This window comes from Myxine glutinosa, chromosome 3 (assembly GCF_964187855.1).
Source record: "Myxine glutinosa chromosome 3, kmMyxGlut1.1, whole genome shotgun sequence".
NCBI classification, from domain to species: domain Eukaryota; kingdom Metazoa; phylum Chordata; class Myxini; order Myxiniformes; family Myxinidae; genus Myxine; species Myxine glutinosa.
The window spans coordinates 95,956,776-95,975,271 of NC_136263.1; the positions used below are offsets into that span (position 1 = coordinate 95,956,776).

The window sequence follows — 18,496 nt, forward strand, 5'->3', positions numbered from 1 at the left end:
TTCAATCTTTATTGCTGTCATGGTTTTAACATTTCTTGTTGGTTCTTTATTTGTGTTGCTGTCATTGCATAACTTCCATTTATCAAAGCATCTCGTAATTTATCGGCGGGTACTCTATGGATGTTAGCTCTTTTGGATCAAAGCTCTTTTGGATCAAAGCTCTTTTGTTGAAGGAACACGGTGAGGAGACCGAGTTGAACAAACCAAAAGAGGATCAACCTTGTACAAGTTGAATTTCTGATCGTTAGTCACAAACCCAGACAGAGAGGCACAACAGGTTCAAATTCCACACAAAATGGGAAATTATTTGGTTTCTTGTTTCCTGTGAAGTGGCAGGATGCTCCATGAGGCAGAGCTCTTCAAAGCAGCATCATGACAGTTTTATACACAACAATAACAACATGCATTTTAAAGGCCATTTTCCCTACTATAGCGGGGGATAGCCTTGCGGTCCCCATTACAATCTTCTCCATTTTGCCCTATTTTCTGCATCTCTCCTTGTTAACCCCCTTGCCCGCATTTCTTCTTCCACCATCTTTAGCCAGGTCTTTCTCGGTCTTCCCCGTCCTCTACTTCCTTCTACATTCATTTCCATCACTCTTCTCAACCAGTCACTTTCATCCCTCCCTCAACACATGACCAAACCATCTCAACCTGTTCCTCTTCACAGCATCAATCACAGGCTCTATTCCCATCATCTTTCGCAATTCATCATTTGTCTTCCTCTCTCTCAACGATACTCCGCACATCTGTCGAACCATTCGCATTTCCACCCTTTCCAACCTTCGTTGCTGCTCTGTGTTCATTACCCATGTCTCGCTCCCATAAATCATAACACTTCTCACACATGCAGCACACACCTTTCCCTTCAGCTTCAACGACACTCCCCTCATCATCAGCACGCCGCTCAGTTCCCGAAACTTCTTCCATGCACATCTCACTCTAGCAACCGTTGCCGAGTCTGATCCACCTTCTCCATTCAGCATGTCTCCGAGGGAGCAAAATGTTTTCACGCCTTCCAGCTTCACGCCGTCTCCAAGATCCAACTCAACATTTCCTCCATCTGCAGCTCCCTCTGTGCACACCTTGCATTTGAATGTAGCTGCCACACTGGTTAATGACCCTCTCAGACCACTACATTTTTGATGAACCCACTCAGCGCACATTGTACATTGAATGGAATTCACTCCGACACCCTTCCTACACACAGTACAGGGCCACTTCCCAGTTCTTTCCACCTCACCACATGCTTTACCACTTGCCATCACCTTCGTTTTTCCGATATTCACCTTCAGACCTTTTGTCTCCATACATTCCTTCCACTTGTTCATCTTTTCCTTCAGTCCATCCATACTTTCCGCAGTCAACACCAGATCATCTGCATACAACAACTCCCACGGTAAACCCTCCTTTACGTTCTGAGCCAGCACCTCCATCACAGCTACAAATAGTAGTGGACTTAGTACCGACCCCTGATGCACTCCCACCTTCACCTCAAACTCACCACTGTTCCCGTCCTTCGTCCTTACAGCTGTGCGCGCTCTTTTGTACATTGCCATCACCACTCTGATCACCCATTCCTCCACTCCTAACTTCCTCAATGCCCATGTCAATACTTTGCGTGGAACCCTATCGAATGCTTTCTCCAGATCAACAAACCCAAGAAACAACTTCTTCCTCTTCTCCATGTACTTCTCCTGCAACTGCCTCACAAAGAAAAGCGCGTCTGTCGTTCCTCTTCCTGGCATAAATCCAAACTGCATTTCGTCGATTTTCACTTTCTTCCTTATCCTCCTCTCCAACACCCTTTCCAATACATTCATTCCATGCTCCAATAACTTTATCGCTCGGTACGAGCCACACTCCAGAGCATCACCTTTCCCCTTGTATAGAGGGACGAGGGTACTCAGTTCCCAATCCACTGGAATGCGGCCTTCTTTCACCACCAGATTACAGATCTCTGTCATTCTCTTCACACCCCCAACTTCCTGCTGCCTTCAACATATCTCCCACAACTCCCGTCGGCCCTCCCGCTTTTCTACCCTTCATTGCTTTTATCGCTTCCTCAACTTCCTTCTCAGTTATCTTCTCTGCCGGTCCTAAAACTGGGTTACTCTCTATGTTGCCATCCCATTAATTCTCTGTATTCAACAGCATTTCCATATATCTTTTCCATCTTCCTTTAATTCCATCTGGGTCGACAACGATTTGTCCCACTTCATCCTTCAAGCAACTCACCCCATCACATCACACCTCTCTTTCGCTATCTGCTTTGCAATCCTGAATACCGCTTTCTGACCCTCTTCTGAATCCAAGCGTTCTCCGAACATTTTCCTACATGGCTCCTGCGCCTTTGCTACCTCTTTCTTTGCAGCCTTCCTAGCTGCCTTATAACTTTCATGCTCTGCTGTTTCTGCTCCCGTATCCTTTGCCTTCTGCCACTCCTTGAACTTCTTCCTCTTCTCGTCAATCCTCTTTCCAACTTCATCATCCCACCACCATGTTTCCACCATGTTTCCACCAGTTTTATAGTTGTATAATTTTTGACTAAAATGTCTTGATTCCTACTTCAGGACCTAGATTCTCTAAATCTGCTGTTTATGCAATTACTCCCACCGATCCTAACTATTCGGTACAATTGAATACTTTTTCAGAGATACACCCTCAACGTGCTTGTCACACTACTCAAATTCAGCCTATTCATTAAACATCTCCATGAGAAAACGTAGCTTGCTGTCAGCATCTGGAATGAAAAATTCACAAAACATTCAAAATCTGATTTGATTGTATAAAAAATTTTCATTTTCTTGTCAACAATCCTATTATAAAGCACATTGACCAAACCTCATTCCTCAAACAAAAATCCCATTTAAAAAATAAATATTGAACAAGCTCTTAAATGAAATTATCCAAAGGCTTCTTTTCTTTTAGAATGCACAACCGCAGGCTCTGATTTCTTCACTACCATTTTCATGACAAAATCACTAATATTCGAAACACAATTATTAAAAAGTGCTCCAAATTTAGTGGAGTCTTTAATTATAAACCCAAACGTTTCCTATCTGATTATGTCGACCAACTAATGCGAGCAGACAGGACCCCAGCTCATCATACATCAAAGGATGGCACACCTTGTGAGCAACTCCCTACCAGCAAAGACCGGCAACGGCACCGGCACCTACTAGCTCGGCAGTTTATAGTCTGTTCAGCAATCAAACCCAGCTCAAAGGCTCAAAGGTAAATGCTCTTTCTTTCCACACCATCCTGTGAGATCTACCCTCAACCACTATCCCTTTCTTAATATTAAAGCGCGGCGTTACGCGCGCTGCTTGTGAGCAAGGAGGAAGCGGACAAGCGGTAACATATAAACGTCTTTATTGTAAGACTACACTGTAACACTGAACTCCTCCGGGCTGGTCGCCCGGTGTATATCATGAGGCCACGCCTACCCCTCGGGCGTGGCCACCGCCCACTTGGTGCGTGGAATGATGTCACCACGCCAGTGGGCTTTTGTGTCCGCCACACGCGCCCCCCCAGAATTCCCGCGCACCTGGAGGGCCAGTTTGCGGGGCAGACGAATGACCCGGCCGAAGCGCCCCCTGGCGATCGGCGGCGTCCGGGGTGCAGGGATACCAGGTGGGATGCCCCTGGCTGCCCCTGGGATGGGTGCAGGACCGGGGGGCGCCGTGGCGGCGGGGCTGGGCGGTGCCAGGGGTCCGCCCGCAGGAGGGCGGCCCCGACGTGGGGGTCGGGCCACTGGCGGTGGATGGTCCACATCGAGGTGGGCCGGCTTGAGGCGGTCTACCGAAACGCGGTCAGGAGTACCGCCGATGTCCAGGGTGAAGTGCTTCGCCCCGGTCTCCAGCACGCGGAAAGGCCCGTCGTACGGGGGCCGCAGTGGTGTCCGATGGGCATCGTGGCGGACGAAGACGTACTCCGCCGTGCGAAGCTCCGGGGCGACGTGCGTCGGTGGGTGCCCGTGGCATGCCGTTGGCACCGGGGCGAACCTCTGGGCGGTCTCTTGCAGAGCGGAGCGCTGCTGTGCCGCGGACCATGGTGCCGTGGAGTCGGGGAGGAACTCGCCCGGCACCCGCAGCGGTTGCCCGAAGACCAACTCCGCCGCGGATGCGCGCAGGTCCTCCTTGGGCGCCGTCCGGAGGCCCAGCAGGACCCAGGGGAGCCTGTCGACCCAGCCGCCGTCGCGGAGGGTGGCCCGGAGCGCGGCCTTCAATGAGCGGTGAAATCGCTCACACAGGCCGTTAGCCTGGGGGTGGTAGGCCGTGGTTCGGTGCAGCCGGACCCCGAGCCCCTGCGCAACCGCCCCCCAGAGCTCCGAGGTGAACTGGGGGCCGCGGTCGGATGAGATGTCTGAGGGGGCGCCGAACCGGGCGACCCAGGTGGCGATGAAAGCCTGCGCGACATCGGCCGCCGTTGTCGACGCCAAGGGCACGGCCTCCGGCCACCGGGTGGTGCGGTCCACCATGGTGAGGACGTGGGTGAAACCCCGCGAGGGGGGCAGAGGTCCCACCAGGTCCACGTGGACGTGGTCAAACCGGCGTTCCGGCACCGTGAACGGGGCCAACGGGGCCTGGATGTGCCGGTGCACCTTGGCGCGCTGGCACGCGAGGCATGTCCTGGCCCAGCCGCGGACGGCCTTCCGGAGGCCATGCCAGACGAACTTGTCGGCGATCAGCCTTTGGGAGGCCCTCGCGCCCGGGTGGGACAGGCCGTGGATGGCGTCAAACACCTGGCGCTGCCAGCCCGCGGGCACAATGGGGCGAGGACGCCCGAGAGAGACGTCGCACAAGAGGGCCGCGCCCGCGCCGTCGAACGGCACCTCGGTGACGCGGAGGCCCGTGACGGCGGTCCGCAAGGCCTGGACGTCGGGGTCAGCGGCCTGGTCCGCTGCCATCCGGGCATAGTCGATGCCGAGGTGGACTGCGTGGGCGACGGCCCGGGAAAGGCAATCCGCCACCGGGTTGTCCTTCCCCGCGACGTGCTGGATGTCCGTCGTGTACTCGGACACGGCCGAGAGGTGACGCTGCTGCCGGGCCGACCACGGCTCGGTGACCTTGCCCATCGCGAAGATCAGCGGCTTGTGGTCGACGAAGGCAGTGAACGCCCGGCCCTCGAGCAGATGGCGGAAGTGCCTGACCGCCAAGTGAAGTCCGAGCAACTCGCGGTCGAAGGTACTGTAACGGCGTTCGGGCGGGCGAAGCTGCCGGCTAAAGAACGCCAGCGGTTGCCAAGCTCCACGCACCCATTGCTCGTGCACCACGCCCACCGCGTAGTCCGAGGCATCGGTGGTGAGGGCGATCGGTGCATCGGGCGCCGGGTGCGCGAGCATGGTGGCGTTAGCCAAGGCGAGCTTCGCGCCCGTGAACGCCGTGTCCATCTGCTCGGTCCAAGTAACGTCGCCTTTGCCCGGCTTACCTCGGAGAGCTTCGTGCAGGGGGCGCAGGAGCTGGGCGATACGGGGCAGGAACCGATGGTAAAAGTTCACCATGCCCAGGAACTCCTGCAGCCCTCTGATCGTGCGGGGGCGCGGAAACCCCTTCACTGCCTCCACCTTGGCCGGCAGGGGGACGGCTCCGTGCCTGGTGACACGGTGCCCCAGAAAATCGATTGTGGCGGCGCCGAACCGGCACTTTGCGGGGTTCACAATCAGGCCATGCTGGCCCAGGCGTTCGAAGAGCGTGCGGAGGTGGCGTAGGTGCTCTTCGCGGGACGCGCTGGCGACGAGGATATCGTCCAGGTAGACGTAGACAAAATCCAAGTCGCGCAGGACGCTGTCCATCAGTCGCTGGAACGCCTGAGCCGCATTCTTCAGACCGAAGGGCATGCGCAGGAACTCGAAGAGTCCGAATGGCGTGATGACCGCCGTCTTCGGGACGTCCTCCGGCCTGACGGGGACCTGATGGTAGCCGCGTATGAGGTCCACCTTCGAGAAGAAGGACCTGCCCGCCAAACGGGCGGAAAAGTCCTGAATGTGGGGGACGGGGTAGCGGTCGGGAGTCGTGGCGTCATTGAGACGGCGATAGTCCCCGCACGGTCGCCATCCCCCGCCGGGCTTCGGCACGATGTGCAGCGGCGACGCCCAAGCGCTCTCTGAGCGCCGAACGATGCCGAGTCGCTCCAGGGTAGCGAACTCCGCTTTTGCCACCGCCAGCTTCGTCGGCTCGAGGCGGCGTGCCCGGGCGTAGACCGGTGGCCCGACGGTGGGGATGTGATGGGCCACCCCGTGCTTGACGGCCCCCGCCGAGAAGGTGGGCCGCGTGAGGGCCGGGAAGCCGGCGAGGAGGCGGGTGAATGCGTCCGCTGCCGGAAGCGTACAGACCAACGTGGCCGGAACCGAATCGTTCGGCAAGCCGCTTGGCAAGCCGCTCGTTGAGCTGGGCAACGCACATGCGAGCGAGCTGAACGTCTCGGCCTGGACAAGCCGTCTGCGCTTGACGTCGACCAGGAGCCCATTAGCGCACAGGAAGTCCGCGCCAAGCAGTGCCATGGGCACGTCGGCGGTGACGAACGTCCATCGGAAAACCTGCCCTCCAAACCGCAGAGAGAGGCAGCGTTTTCCGTACGTACGGATGGGCGTCCCATTCGCGGCAAGCAGCGCGGGGCCCCCACCCGCGGCGTGCTTGTCTGACGTGCCGGCGGGAATGACACTCACCTGTGCTCCCGTGTCGCACAGGTAACGGCGCCCGGAGAAGGTGTCCGTTATGAACAGCAGCCTGCTCGAACGGCCGGCGCTCATCGCCACAATTGAGCGCCGGCCCGGGCGTTTCCCGACCCGTTGAAGGAGCACGGCGGATGACACCGCCGAGCTTCGTGGCCGAACTTGGCGTGGAACCAGCACCAGGTGGTGGAGCTGGAGGAGCGCGGCTGGCTCCGCCAGGCCGGTGGAGTCGACGGGTTTCCCCGCGGTGGCGGTTTTCGCCGCGGCGGTGGGCGGGGCGTGGCGGCGTTCACGAGGTGCGTATCAGCATGCTGCTGAACATCAGCGTGCTGCTGAACATCAGCGCGCTGCTGAACATCAGCGTGCTGCTGAACATCAGCGCGCTGCTGAACATCAGCGCGCTGCTGAACATCAGCGCGCTGCTGAACATCAGCGTCGAATGCCGTGACGGCCACGCCGACGCTCGCCCGCGTGTCCGAAACGGCGAAGTACTTGTCCGCCTCGGCCGCCAATGCTCGGGGTTCCGTTAGCCCGGTCCCGGCCAACGCGAGGCGAACCTGCGCTGGAAGTTGGCGACGGAAAAGCGCCCGGAATAGCGAACCGGGGGCTTCGTCGCCCAACAGTGACAGCATATGGTCCATTCGGACCGACGGGCGCGTCTCACCGAGCTCGGGGAGATCCAGGAGGCGGTCGGCCCGTGCGTCGTCCGTGAGGCTGAACGTGGCTAGGAGTAGCCGCTTGAGTGCCTCGTACTTGTGGCCTTTCGGTGGGTGGCGAAGGACGGACACAACTCGAGCGGCCGTGCCGGGCCCGAGGGAGGCGACGACGTGGCAATAGCGCGTGTCATCGCCGGTGAGGTGCCGAAGCTGAAATTGGGCTTCGGCCTGGACGAACCAGACTTCGGCCTGAGCCTCCCAAAATTCCGGAAGTTTGACGAAGTCGGCCATGGCGATGGCGTCGCGTGTGGAAGGATCGCTCCGGCAGATCCAACGTCGAGGGTCACCAGTAAAGCGCGGCGTTATGCGCGCTGCTTGTGAGCAAGGAGGAAGCGGACAAGCGGTAACATAAAAACGTGTTTATTGTAAGACTACACTGTAACACTGAACTCCTCCGGGCTGGTCGCCCGGTGTATATCATGAGGCCACGCCTACCCCTCGGGCGTGGCCACCGCCCACTTGGTGCGTGGAATGATGTCACCACGCCAGTGGGCTTTTGTGTCCGCCACAATATCAGTTATTCTTCCTGTTATCACAAATCCCTGGTGTTGGGCTAGCGGCTAGGGTGCCGGCTTAGGATCCTAGGATCCTGGGTTCGAATCCCGGTCAATCGCTGAATTAACGCCAGGGGGGTTGACTCAGCCTGTCATCCTTCCGAGGTCGGCAAATTGAGTACCAGTTCACTGGTAATTCCCTGCTTGTCGTTAAAGGCGGCAAAAAGGGTTGGCGTCAGGAAGGGCATCCGGCCGTAAAACATTGCTTCAAAAAGGGGACCGAAAAACAACAACAACCACAGTTCCCGAAAAAGGCCAACCCCCTCTTGCGGGGAAAAATGGCCTCTAAAAGTGGTTTTTTTTTTTTTTCTTTTCTTCCTGTTATCACTCTCAATAATAATAAATAATAATGATAATACTAGAACAGCACTCGGTAGAGCACATACAGTGACTTATTTTCTCATTTTGTTGTTACAGCCCGAATTAAAAATGGGTAAAATTGAGATTTCTTTTGGTCACAGATCTGAACGAAATACCCCATAATGTCAAAATGGATTAATTTTTTTTATTTTTTATTTTTACTAAATAATTATAAATGAAATACAGAAATATATAACTTACATAAGTATTCAACCCCTTAATCAATACCTCATAGAAGTGCTTTTGCCAGTGATTACAGATTTGCATCTTCTTGCATGTCTGTGTTGTCTGTGTCTGTGTCTGTGTGATTTGTATGTCTGTGTCGATGGACAAATGGATATGTCGATGGATAAAAGGACCACCGAGGCACTCGGAAACATGGTGGTGGGATGATGAAGTTGGAAAGAAGATTGACGAGAAGAGGAAGAAGTTCAAGGAGTGGCAGAAGGCGAAGGGTACGGGGGCAGAAAAGGAAGAGCATGAAAGTTATAAGGCAGCCAAGAAGGCTGCAAAGAAAGAGGTAGCAAAGGCGCAGGAGGCATGCAGGAAAATGTTCGGAGAACGCTTGGATTTGGAAGAGGGTCAGAGAGCGGTATTCAGGATTGCAAAGCAGATAGCGAAAGAGAGGTGTGATGTGATGGGGGTGAGTTGCTTGAAGGATGAAGAGGGACAAATCGTTGTGGACCCAGATGGAATTAAAGGAAGATGGAAGAGATATATGGAAATACTGTTGAATGCAGAGAATGAATGGGATGGCAACATAGAGAGTAACCCAGTTTTAGGACCAGCAGAGAAGATAACTGAGAAGGAAGTTGAGGAAGCGATTAAAGCAATGAAGAGTAGAAAAGCGGGAGGGCCGACGGGAGTTGTGGGAGATATGTTGAAGGCAGCGGGAAATTGGGGTGTGAAGAGAATGACAGAGATCTGCAATCTGGTGGTGAAAGAAGGCCGCATTCCAGTGGATTGGGAACTGAGTACCCTCGTCCCTCTATACAAGGGGAAAGGTGACTCTCTGGACTGTGGCTCGTATCGAGCGATAAAGTTATTGGAGCATGGAATGAAGGTATTGGAAAGGGTGTTGGAGAGGAGGATAAGGAAGAAAGTGAAGATTGACGAAATGCAGTTTGGATTTATGCCAGGAAGAGGAACGACAGACGTGCTTTTTATTGTGAGGCAGTTGCAGGAGAAGTACATGGAGAAGAGGAAGAAGTTGTTTCTTGGGTTTGTTGATCTGGAGAAAGCATTCGATAGGGTTCCACGTGAAGTAGTGACATGGGCATTGAGGAAGTTAGGAGTGGAGGAATGGTTGATCAGAGTAGTGAATGCAATGTACAAAAGAGCGCGCACAGCTGTAAGGACGAAAGACGGGAACAGTGGTGAGTTTGAGGTGAAGGTGGGAGTGCATCAGGGGTCGGTACTAAGGCCATTACTATTTGTAGCTGTGATGGAGGTGCTGGCTCGGAACGTAAAGGAGGGTTTACCGTGGGAGTTGTTGTATGCAGATGATCTGGTGTTGATTGCAGAAAGTATGAATGGACTGAAGGAGAAGATGAACAAGTGGAAGGAATGTATGGAGACGAAAGGTCTGAAGGTGAATATCGAAAAAAAAAGGTGATGGCAAGTGGTAAAGCATGTTGTGAGGTGGAAAGAACTGGGAAGTGGCCATGTGCTATGTGCAGGAAGGGTGTCGGAGTGAACTCAATTCAATGTACAATGTGCGCTGAGTGGGTTCATCAAAAATGTAGTGGTTTGAGAGGGTCATTAACCAGTGTGGCAGCTACATTCAAGTGTAAGGTGTGCACAGAGGGAGCTGCAGATGGAGGAAATGTTGAGTTGGATCTTGGAGACGGCGTGAAGCTGGAAGGTGTGAAAACATTTTGTTACCTAGCAGTCATGCTGAATGGAGAAGGTGGATCAGACCCGGCAACGGTTGCTAGAGTGAGATGTGCATGGAAGAAGTTTCGGGAACCGAGTGGCATGCTGACGAGGAGGGGAGTGTCGTTGAAGCTGAAGGATAAGGTGTGTGCTGCATGTGTGAGAAGTGTTATGATTTATGGGAGCGAGACATGGGTAATGAACGTAGAGCAGCAACAAAGGCTGGAAAGGGTGGAAATGCGAATGGTTCGGTGGATGTGTGGAGTATCGTTGAGAGAGAGGAAGCCAAATGATGAATTGCAAAATATGATGGGAATAGAGCCTATGATGGATGCTGTGAAGAGAAACAGTTTGAGATGGTTTGGTCATGTGTTGAGGAAGGATGAAAGTGACTGGTTGAGAAGAGTGATGGAAATGAATGTGGAAGGAAGTAGAGGACGGGGAAGACCGAGAAAGACTTGGCTAAAGATGGTCGAAGAAGAAATGCGGGCAAGGGGGTTAACAAGCAGAGATGCAGAAAATAGGGCAAAATGGAGAAGATTGTCATGGGGACCGCAAGGCTAACCCCCGCTCTTGCAGGGAAAATGGCCTTTAAAATGCCTGTTGTTGTTGTTTGGGTATTCTGTATCGGCTTTGCACATCTTGATTTTGGTAGTTTCTGCCATTAATCCTTGCAGATTTTGCTCAAGCTCTGTCACATTGGATGAGGAGCATTGGTGAACAGCAATCTTCAAGTCTTTCCACAGATTCTCATTGGGATTCAAATCTTGGCTTTGGCTGGACCACTTAAGGACTTTCATGTTCTTGTTCTGAAGCCATTCCAGTGTTACTTTGGATGTATGCTTGGGGTTATTGTCCTGTTGGAACGTAAATCTTTGCAGTCTAAGGTCATTAGCACTCTGAAGCAGGTTCTCTCGAAGTATTTGCCTGTATTTGGCTTCATTCATTGTTCTCTTTATCCTTAAGTCTCCCAGTCCTTGCTGCTGAAAAGCATCCCCATAGCATGATGCTGCCGCCATCATGTTTCACGGTAGGGATGGTGTTAGATGGGTGATGAGCTCTGCTTGATTTCTGCTAGACATAGCACTTTGCATTCAGGCCAAAGAGTTCAATTTTTGGCTCGTCAGACCACATAATCTTTTGCCTCATGCTCTGAGTATTTCACGTGTCTTTTTGCAAACCAAGCGTGCTGTCATTTGCCTTTTTCTTAGGAGTGGCTTTCGTCTGACAACTCTCCCGTAAAGCCTAGATTTGTGAAGTGCTGCAGAGACCGTTGTCCTGCAAGTTCTCCCATCTCAGCCAAAGAACTCTGTAGCTCCGTCAGAGTGCTCATTGGGTTCTAGGTCATCTCCCTGACCAAGGTCCTTCTTGCCCGGTTGCTCAGTTTGGTTGGACGGCCAGCTCTAGGGAGAGTCTGGGTAGTTCCATATTCTTTCCATTTCCTAATGTTGGAGCTTCCTGTGCTCTTGGGAACTTTCAATACCAGAAATTGTTTTCTACCTTTCCCCAGCTTTTTGCTATCTCACTATCTCGGCGTTTTACGAACAGTTCCTTGGACTTCCTGGTAAAGTTTCTGTTCTGACATGCACTGCAGGACCTTGTATAATATATAGAAAAGTGTTTCTTTCTAAATCATGTCGAATCAATTGAATTGGCCACAGGTGGACTCCAATCAAGTTGTAGAGATATCTCAAGGATGATGAAAGGAAATTGGATGCAAATCCACTTTGACATTATATGGGGTATTATGTGTAGATCAGTGACAAAAAAATCTCCATTTAATATATTTTAAATTCAGGCTGTAACACAACAAAATGTGAAGAAAGTCAAGGGGTGTGGATACTTTCTGAAGGCACTGTATACATGTCTGTTGTGATTACTCATTAGTGCATATCATCTCTATCCTGTGTGGTTTATCGTAATCATGCCTTTTTCCCCATTTGTGTGTTCAGTGCACTGTGGCAGTATTCGGCAGACGGCCACTATAATCTTCATGAGCAGAGATTGCCTCCGGACAGGTGACAAAGCCACTGTGCATTTCCGCTTTATAAAGAACCCAGAATACCTACATGTGGATACGCGGCTTGTATTCCGTGAAGGCCGAACCAAAGCAGTAGGCACAATTACCAAGGTGAGTGCTGTGTACACATCCATATGCATGTACTTAAGGTTAAAACGTTTCCAATTTTCTTGAAGCAATGGGGTTTTTAATGCATCTGGAGACTTTGTTGCCGGAGGCATTGTTTTTGGGTTGTCTGTCTGTCCATCCGTGACAGCTTTTCGTTACCGCAATAAATTGAGAACGGCTGAAAGGATCTTAGTCAAACTTGGTGCAGGTATGTATAATGAGGTAAAGATAAACTGATTAGATTTTGGGGTCAAGAGGTCAAAGGTCAGAATTCATGTCAGGTAAAAATCCTGTTGCTGTAATAACTTGTGAACCAGTGATGGGATTCTGACCAGAGTTGGTGCAAGTATGTATTATGATGCAAAGATGAACTGATTTGATTTTGGGGTCAAAAGGTCAATGTCTCATAGGTTTATAACTTGAGAACGGTTGAAGGGATCTAATTCAAACATGGTACAGGAATTTTTAATGATGTAAAGATCAACTGATTAGATTTTGGTGTCAAGAGGTCAAAGGTTAGACGTCCCGTCAGGTAAAAATTCTGTTACCGAGCTAACTTGTGAAGCAGTCATGGGATTTTCACCAAACTTGGTATAATTATATATTATGATGCAAAGATAAACTGATTCGATTTTGTGGTCAGGAGGTCAAAGAGCAGAGGTCATGGTAAGTTGCGATTATTTATTGACCGCAATAACTTAAGAACGGCTGAAGGGATCTAAGTCAAGCTTGGTACAGGTATGTATAATGATGAAAAGATGAACTGATTAGATTTTGAGGTCAAAAGGTTTTAGATCATGTTAAGTAAAAAATTATGTTTCTGCGCCAACTCGTGAACCAGCGATGGGATTTTGCATCATATATAATTATACCTAGTTTGGTGAAAATCCCATGACTGGTTCACAAGTTAGGTTGGTCACAGAATTATTGTTATGTAGACAATGGCAAAACCACCCAAAATAGCCCTTGCCAAAAAACTCCTTCGGTAGAACCGACGCTCTGTAACAGAGTATGTTGCATCAGAATCAGAATATCGATGAAGCTGCTCTCTGTCAACTTTGACTGCGATACGAATACCTTTGTATACAATATTGCATTCGATTCCAAGTGTTGGTGTTTTAAATTACACTCAACCTATTTGTTTTGTGATGGTGACAGATAGATCATGGTACAGTGTACATCACTTAATCACATACATCTTTACAAGTTAGAATCTTTTGACATTTGCTTCAGTTGTTTCAGACGTCGAACATGGCTTTGTCTAACACAAAGCTCCAGCAGATAAAAATGCAACCAGCAAGGAAGGGCCAAGGTTCTGGTACTCGGAGAGACGATGGAGCAGCTGCTGGATCATCTGCTACGCTACATGACGAGGCAGCGGAACAAGGGGTGTCCGGCTCAGCACTTGCACAGGTTTGTCAGGTGAAATGCACCACCAATGCCACTGTGGCTTTGTAGGCAAACACAATGCCCTTGTCATAGGTTTTTGACCAGTATTCGGATGAGTTAATGGTGTTTCGTGTTCTTTTCAAAGTCCACCCAAGATAGTGTCTTCGTTTTCAAATAATCTTCGCTTCCTGGTCAAGTAAAGGATAATAAAATGTATGGAGAGGTTGGGTTTTCCAATCGGATTGATTTGGCAAGTCATGCTTGCTGGACCTTAAGATCCGAAGCCAGTTTGTTGTTAAATATCCGTCTGCAAATGAGATAAAGCAAGCGGTAAAGCACAGTAGTTCATAAAGGAGTCCTTGTATGTAGCTCATGTTTCCCACCAAGTGTCCATTTCAGCCCTTTATTGAAATCACCATCGACAGGCTCCAGGTTTATGGTTACATTTCAATCCCAATAGTTTTCTTCCTTTGCTCATGGTTTGACTGCAACAAACAGATCAAGAAGCCAGTTTAACTTCCTGTAAACCCTTTGGGTTTTATTGGTTTTGCTCTCTACATTGACCAATGTTTATTTTGAATTTGAGAGTTTTAATTTTCACAAATTTAATTGCACAATCGTTCATCGTTGCGTATTAATTTAATTGGTAGGAATAAATTGTTGTATATTATTCATTATACAGAAGATTCCTGCTCCGAGCATAGATTTGAAGATTTTTCATTGTTGTTCATAGTTGTTGTGGTCCTTGAATGCATGGGTGTGACATCATCATGTGATTTTCTGTCATAATCGCAGAACCTTTTTCTTCAGACACGAAATAACTGGACTTGGAAAGCCGTACAGTCTCACCACAAGGCCCTCAACCAGTGTTTCTGTCCTCGGACGAATCAGAACTCGGCAACAGGCCTACCTGACGTCCAAACTGGCATGTCTTTCACAATCCATAAAACTTGGTGGCATTTGGTCAACATCTATGGAACATCACATCTGATCCTTCATGAATGATTGAGTCGACAATGGACTCATGCTGAGGCTACCTGCCTGCGCCAAAAAGGCCGTGGTCCCCAATCCTTCTCTTTCTGTACCAATCCTACACCTCCTCACTGAAAATATCCTGCATCATTTGAACTTCACTCCTGCCAAGGTGGAGAAATTCCTCACCTATTTCAATGACCCCCACAGCATGTGTCCTCGTACTCAAAAACCACTCCTCTGCCGTGTATTCTTGTGCTTCTTTGCTGTTTTCCAGGTCATTTTCTGAGAAACACCTTCCTGCATCTGGAAAATTGCCAGTATTACCCTAATTCATAAGAACGTTGCCAAACTTGACCAACTATTGATCAGTCATCCATAGCCTGAACAAAGTACTGGAATCTGCAGAAATCAAAACTCACCTTTTCTTTGTAATTCATCTTTAACCATCAGTTTGACTTCCAACCATGTTATTCCACCTTGGATATGCTACTGCTTCTGTCATCAATGAATGAATGCCCTCAATCTCAAACAAGAGGTCAGGAATATCTTGCTGGACATCTCATGTGCATTTGCCCCAATCCAGCACCCACATCAATTTCCAAAATTCCAGCTAATGGTATCCTGGGTTCCTTCATTGACCGCAATCATAGTTCCTGTGCACTTGCAAACAGCAGGTTGCTTTTCACGGAATATTATCCTTTGCCGTACTTGGAGCCCACTATTTTTCAAGCCAATATTTTTGGACCATTGTTGTTCTTGATGTGCATGATTGAAGTGTCTTTGTCACTGAAAAAACCCATTATATCACTTTGGAGAATATTCCATTCGGTGCTGTGGTGATCTGCCTCAGTCATCCTGGAGAAACGAAATTGGAACATCTCCCTTAAACATGTCTTTTAGTGGCATATTTTACTGCCCCTCTTGAAAGACGAGCAGGTAAATGCCCCAGTTATGTGGTTAGCCTCTGAGTGGGTACCTGGAGATACAGCCTCACTATTCATAGCATGTTAGTCTCACAGCTCTATTCTGGTCTTTCTCTTCCTGCTCATTCACCTCTCCACATAGCCGGATGAGAGCAATTTTCTCAAGGCCCTGCCCCCTTCAACTTGTGCACATTCGTGCCAGAAACCCTTTTTGTTACCCTCCCCAAATCTAATCTCAGCAGTTACCCCAATTCTTTAATACCGCTCTCTTTTCTTGCCTATGGAACTGTCTGAGGTCACGCGAGTTATTCAGTATGTAAATAAGTTGGTCCGCTGTAATAACTCTGCTGCCCACTACTATCTTGTGGTCTCGACAATTTACACAACTTAACTTTACTTGCTCTATTAAGGCACTTTTCACACCTTATACATCCATTCCTCCTCTTGTGCTGTGGTGTGTAAGTTTCTTGTCAATCCATTGTTTTCTCCTTGCACTGTTTTGTCTGTTGATCCATTCTTCCATGAGCCTCAATACCTTTATTAAAAAAAGAAAAGAAAGTCAAAACAAACTTGACATGGATGAATACTTCATTTGGTGACTCAGAGGCTGAAGATGTAGCCCCTGCTGCATGATTACAAGGAATATTATATGGATGGATGACCTTCCTCACACCATTAGGTGGATAAGGCGACCGAGGCAGTTTCATTGGTTAGGTGGCATAATCCTAGAGAGGTCACCACTCCGAAACAGGACTGCGCTGGCTCACTCATTTTGCTGACCATGCTGGTGACCAGCTGGGTCAACCTGCCCGGTGTTATTTTGGTACGACTGGGGCTTGAGCTCAGGCCCTTAAGATCCCAAGCCAACTGCCTTAACCACTAAGTCACCATCGACCTTGCAAGGAATATCTTCACTAATAATCCTGATTACAGTGAAGGATTGCACGGTGCAGGAACATACATTTAGTGATGTGCGCGTGCTGTCGCTTGAAGGCTGAATGCTACCTTGTTTGCAGGGCCAACGTGGTGGGAAGCGGAGAGGCGGACAGCGTCACAGAGGGAAGCAAGCAGCACAGACCCCCATCCAGGTCTTCTCTTAGGCATCCACTGGCATTAACTACAACATTTAGCTGCACTTTCTTTGTTCTTCATGTGCCATATGGAACAATCTTAAAAATGTCGGTTTAAGAGAAAGGGTATTTTATCATTTCGGACGTTTTCTCTTGAAGCCAGAATTTCTTCAAGTTCAGTTATGTAAATGGTGGCAAAGGATAAACTTCTTAGTTTGCACTTTTGAAAAAACAAAAAGTACAGGTTTTCAGCATTGTACATTTCCAAAATATCTTATAGTCCTGCTTTAATTTAAGTACACGTTGTGCTTCTTTCGTAGCTTTGATCAACCACGTAAATGTGTGAATAAAGGTGTGGCATGCCTTCCAGTAAAACGTACAGTAGCCTGAAGTGCACCTGGATGGTCACCTTGGTGGGGTGACAACATTTTTTATTTCAATTTTATTCCCCACAAGTATTTTCATGAATATCCCTCATTTGCTTATAAACCAGCTCATGGAATCGATACCATCATCTCCTATTGCAGATCTTGGAGGGTGCGGGGAAGTTTTCCCAATGTCAGTTTGTAATGAAGTGGATAAACTGTTTGGTGGATGTCACTATAATCAATAATCAAAATCAAAAAAATCTTGCCGATCCTTGTCAATAATGAATAAGCACATAGTCATCTGTGTACCATGAGTTGCATTGAAAAAATAAAAAAATATTCAGAGAGGGTAATGGAAGAGTTTGTCTACATGTTGAATGGATAGGGGCAACCTGTGCATAGCTTGAAGGATCGTTTATGACCAGCCCATAATCCCATAGCACGGCAGTGCATTTAGACTGCATTCAAGATTCATCCTTTTGATTGGTCAATCTAATCTGATGTCATTCAATTGGGTTATGCAAATGAGGCATTTTCTTGAAGTACTCTTCACCTTACATGGCATTGTGCAGTAATCAATTGTACAAGTTTTAAAAACTTTTGTCTGATAAGGCCTTGCGATCAAAAACACAAATCTTCTACCTTTCCGGCTGTTTCATCCCACACTGTTGTGTCAGCTGCTCCGATCTTCTGTCTCCAAAATACCCTGTTCTCTGCATACTCTGATCTTAATTATTTCTTCTCCATGTCACTTTTCAATACGTCGAGCCATCTCTGTCTTAGTTTGTCCCTTCTTCATGATTTAATAGCAAAAAAGATTATTAAATATAAATTTGAACAACTTCTTATGGATTTTATTTGGCAATTTAAATTGCAATTTAAATTGCCAAATATCTCTGCAGAGAAAGATCAATCTCGGCAAACCAGCTTGAGCATTTGTGCATGTGTCTTAAAAAAAAAAAGCATTTTACTGATTCCATTTATCAGGTCCATGATGCAGGCAAAATTATTCCTCGATGGCAGCAATAAAGATGGACGCCCTCCTTTGGCTGTAGGCTTGGAAATCCTTTGTTTGGTGTTTTGGGAGCGACTGTGGTTTTTGTTTGCAGTAATGGCCAAATAGAAAATGTCTCCCGAAGGAAAATTCCAATAATCGGTAAAGGCTGCTGGCAATGTTGGAACTGCAAGTGTTCCTACTATTTGCAAAAGTTGATGCATCATGAAAAGACTTTTCTTATTACACCATGTATCTGCTGTGCTGCAACGATGCAGTCATTCGGTCGAGGTTAAGCGAAGCAAGGTCGAGACCGTTTATTCCTGATACGTAAAACACCCTGCAACCCATGCCTACAGAAAACAAACTTTATAGAATGCCAGAAGCATTTTCCATCTAATCATATAGCTTTGTTGAAAAAATTCTCCTTGTATAAGCGCTCCTATGTTGAAAGTTTTGTGTCGATCG

At 48.8% G+C, this 18,496-nt stretch overlaps 1 protein-coding gene across 3 annotated transcripts in view; it reads left to right on the forward strand.

The window, feature by feature from the left end:
• GTPBP1 (GTP binding protein 1) overlaps positions 1–18,078 on the forward strand; it is a 72,400-nt gene extending 54,322 nt beyond the window's left edge. The window contains exons 10-12 of one of the 3 annotated variants that reach the window (XM_068110429.2): positions 12,134–12,312; positions 13,591–13,722; positions 16,613–18,078. In XM_068110429.2, the coding sequence (XP_067966530.1) occupies positions 12,134–12,312; positions 13,591–13,722; positions 16,613–16,696 (395 nt within the window). In that variant the 3' untranslated portion in view covers positions 16,697–18,078. Of the gene's footprint in view, positions 1–12,133; positions 12,313–13,542; positions 13,723–16,612 lie in introns of all 3 variants that reach the window. The other 2 variants (XM_068110427.2, XM_068110428.2) reach the window with 2 other exon arrangements.
• Positions 18,079–18,496: the final 418 nt, after the last annotated feature.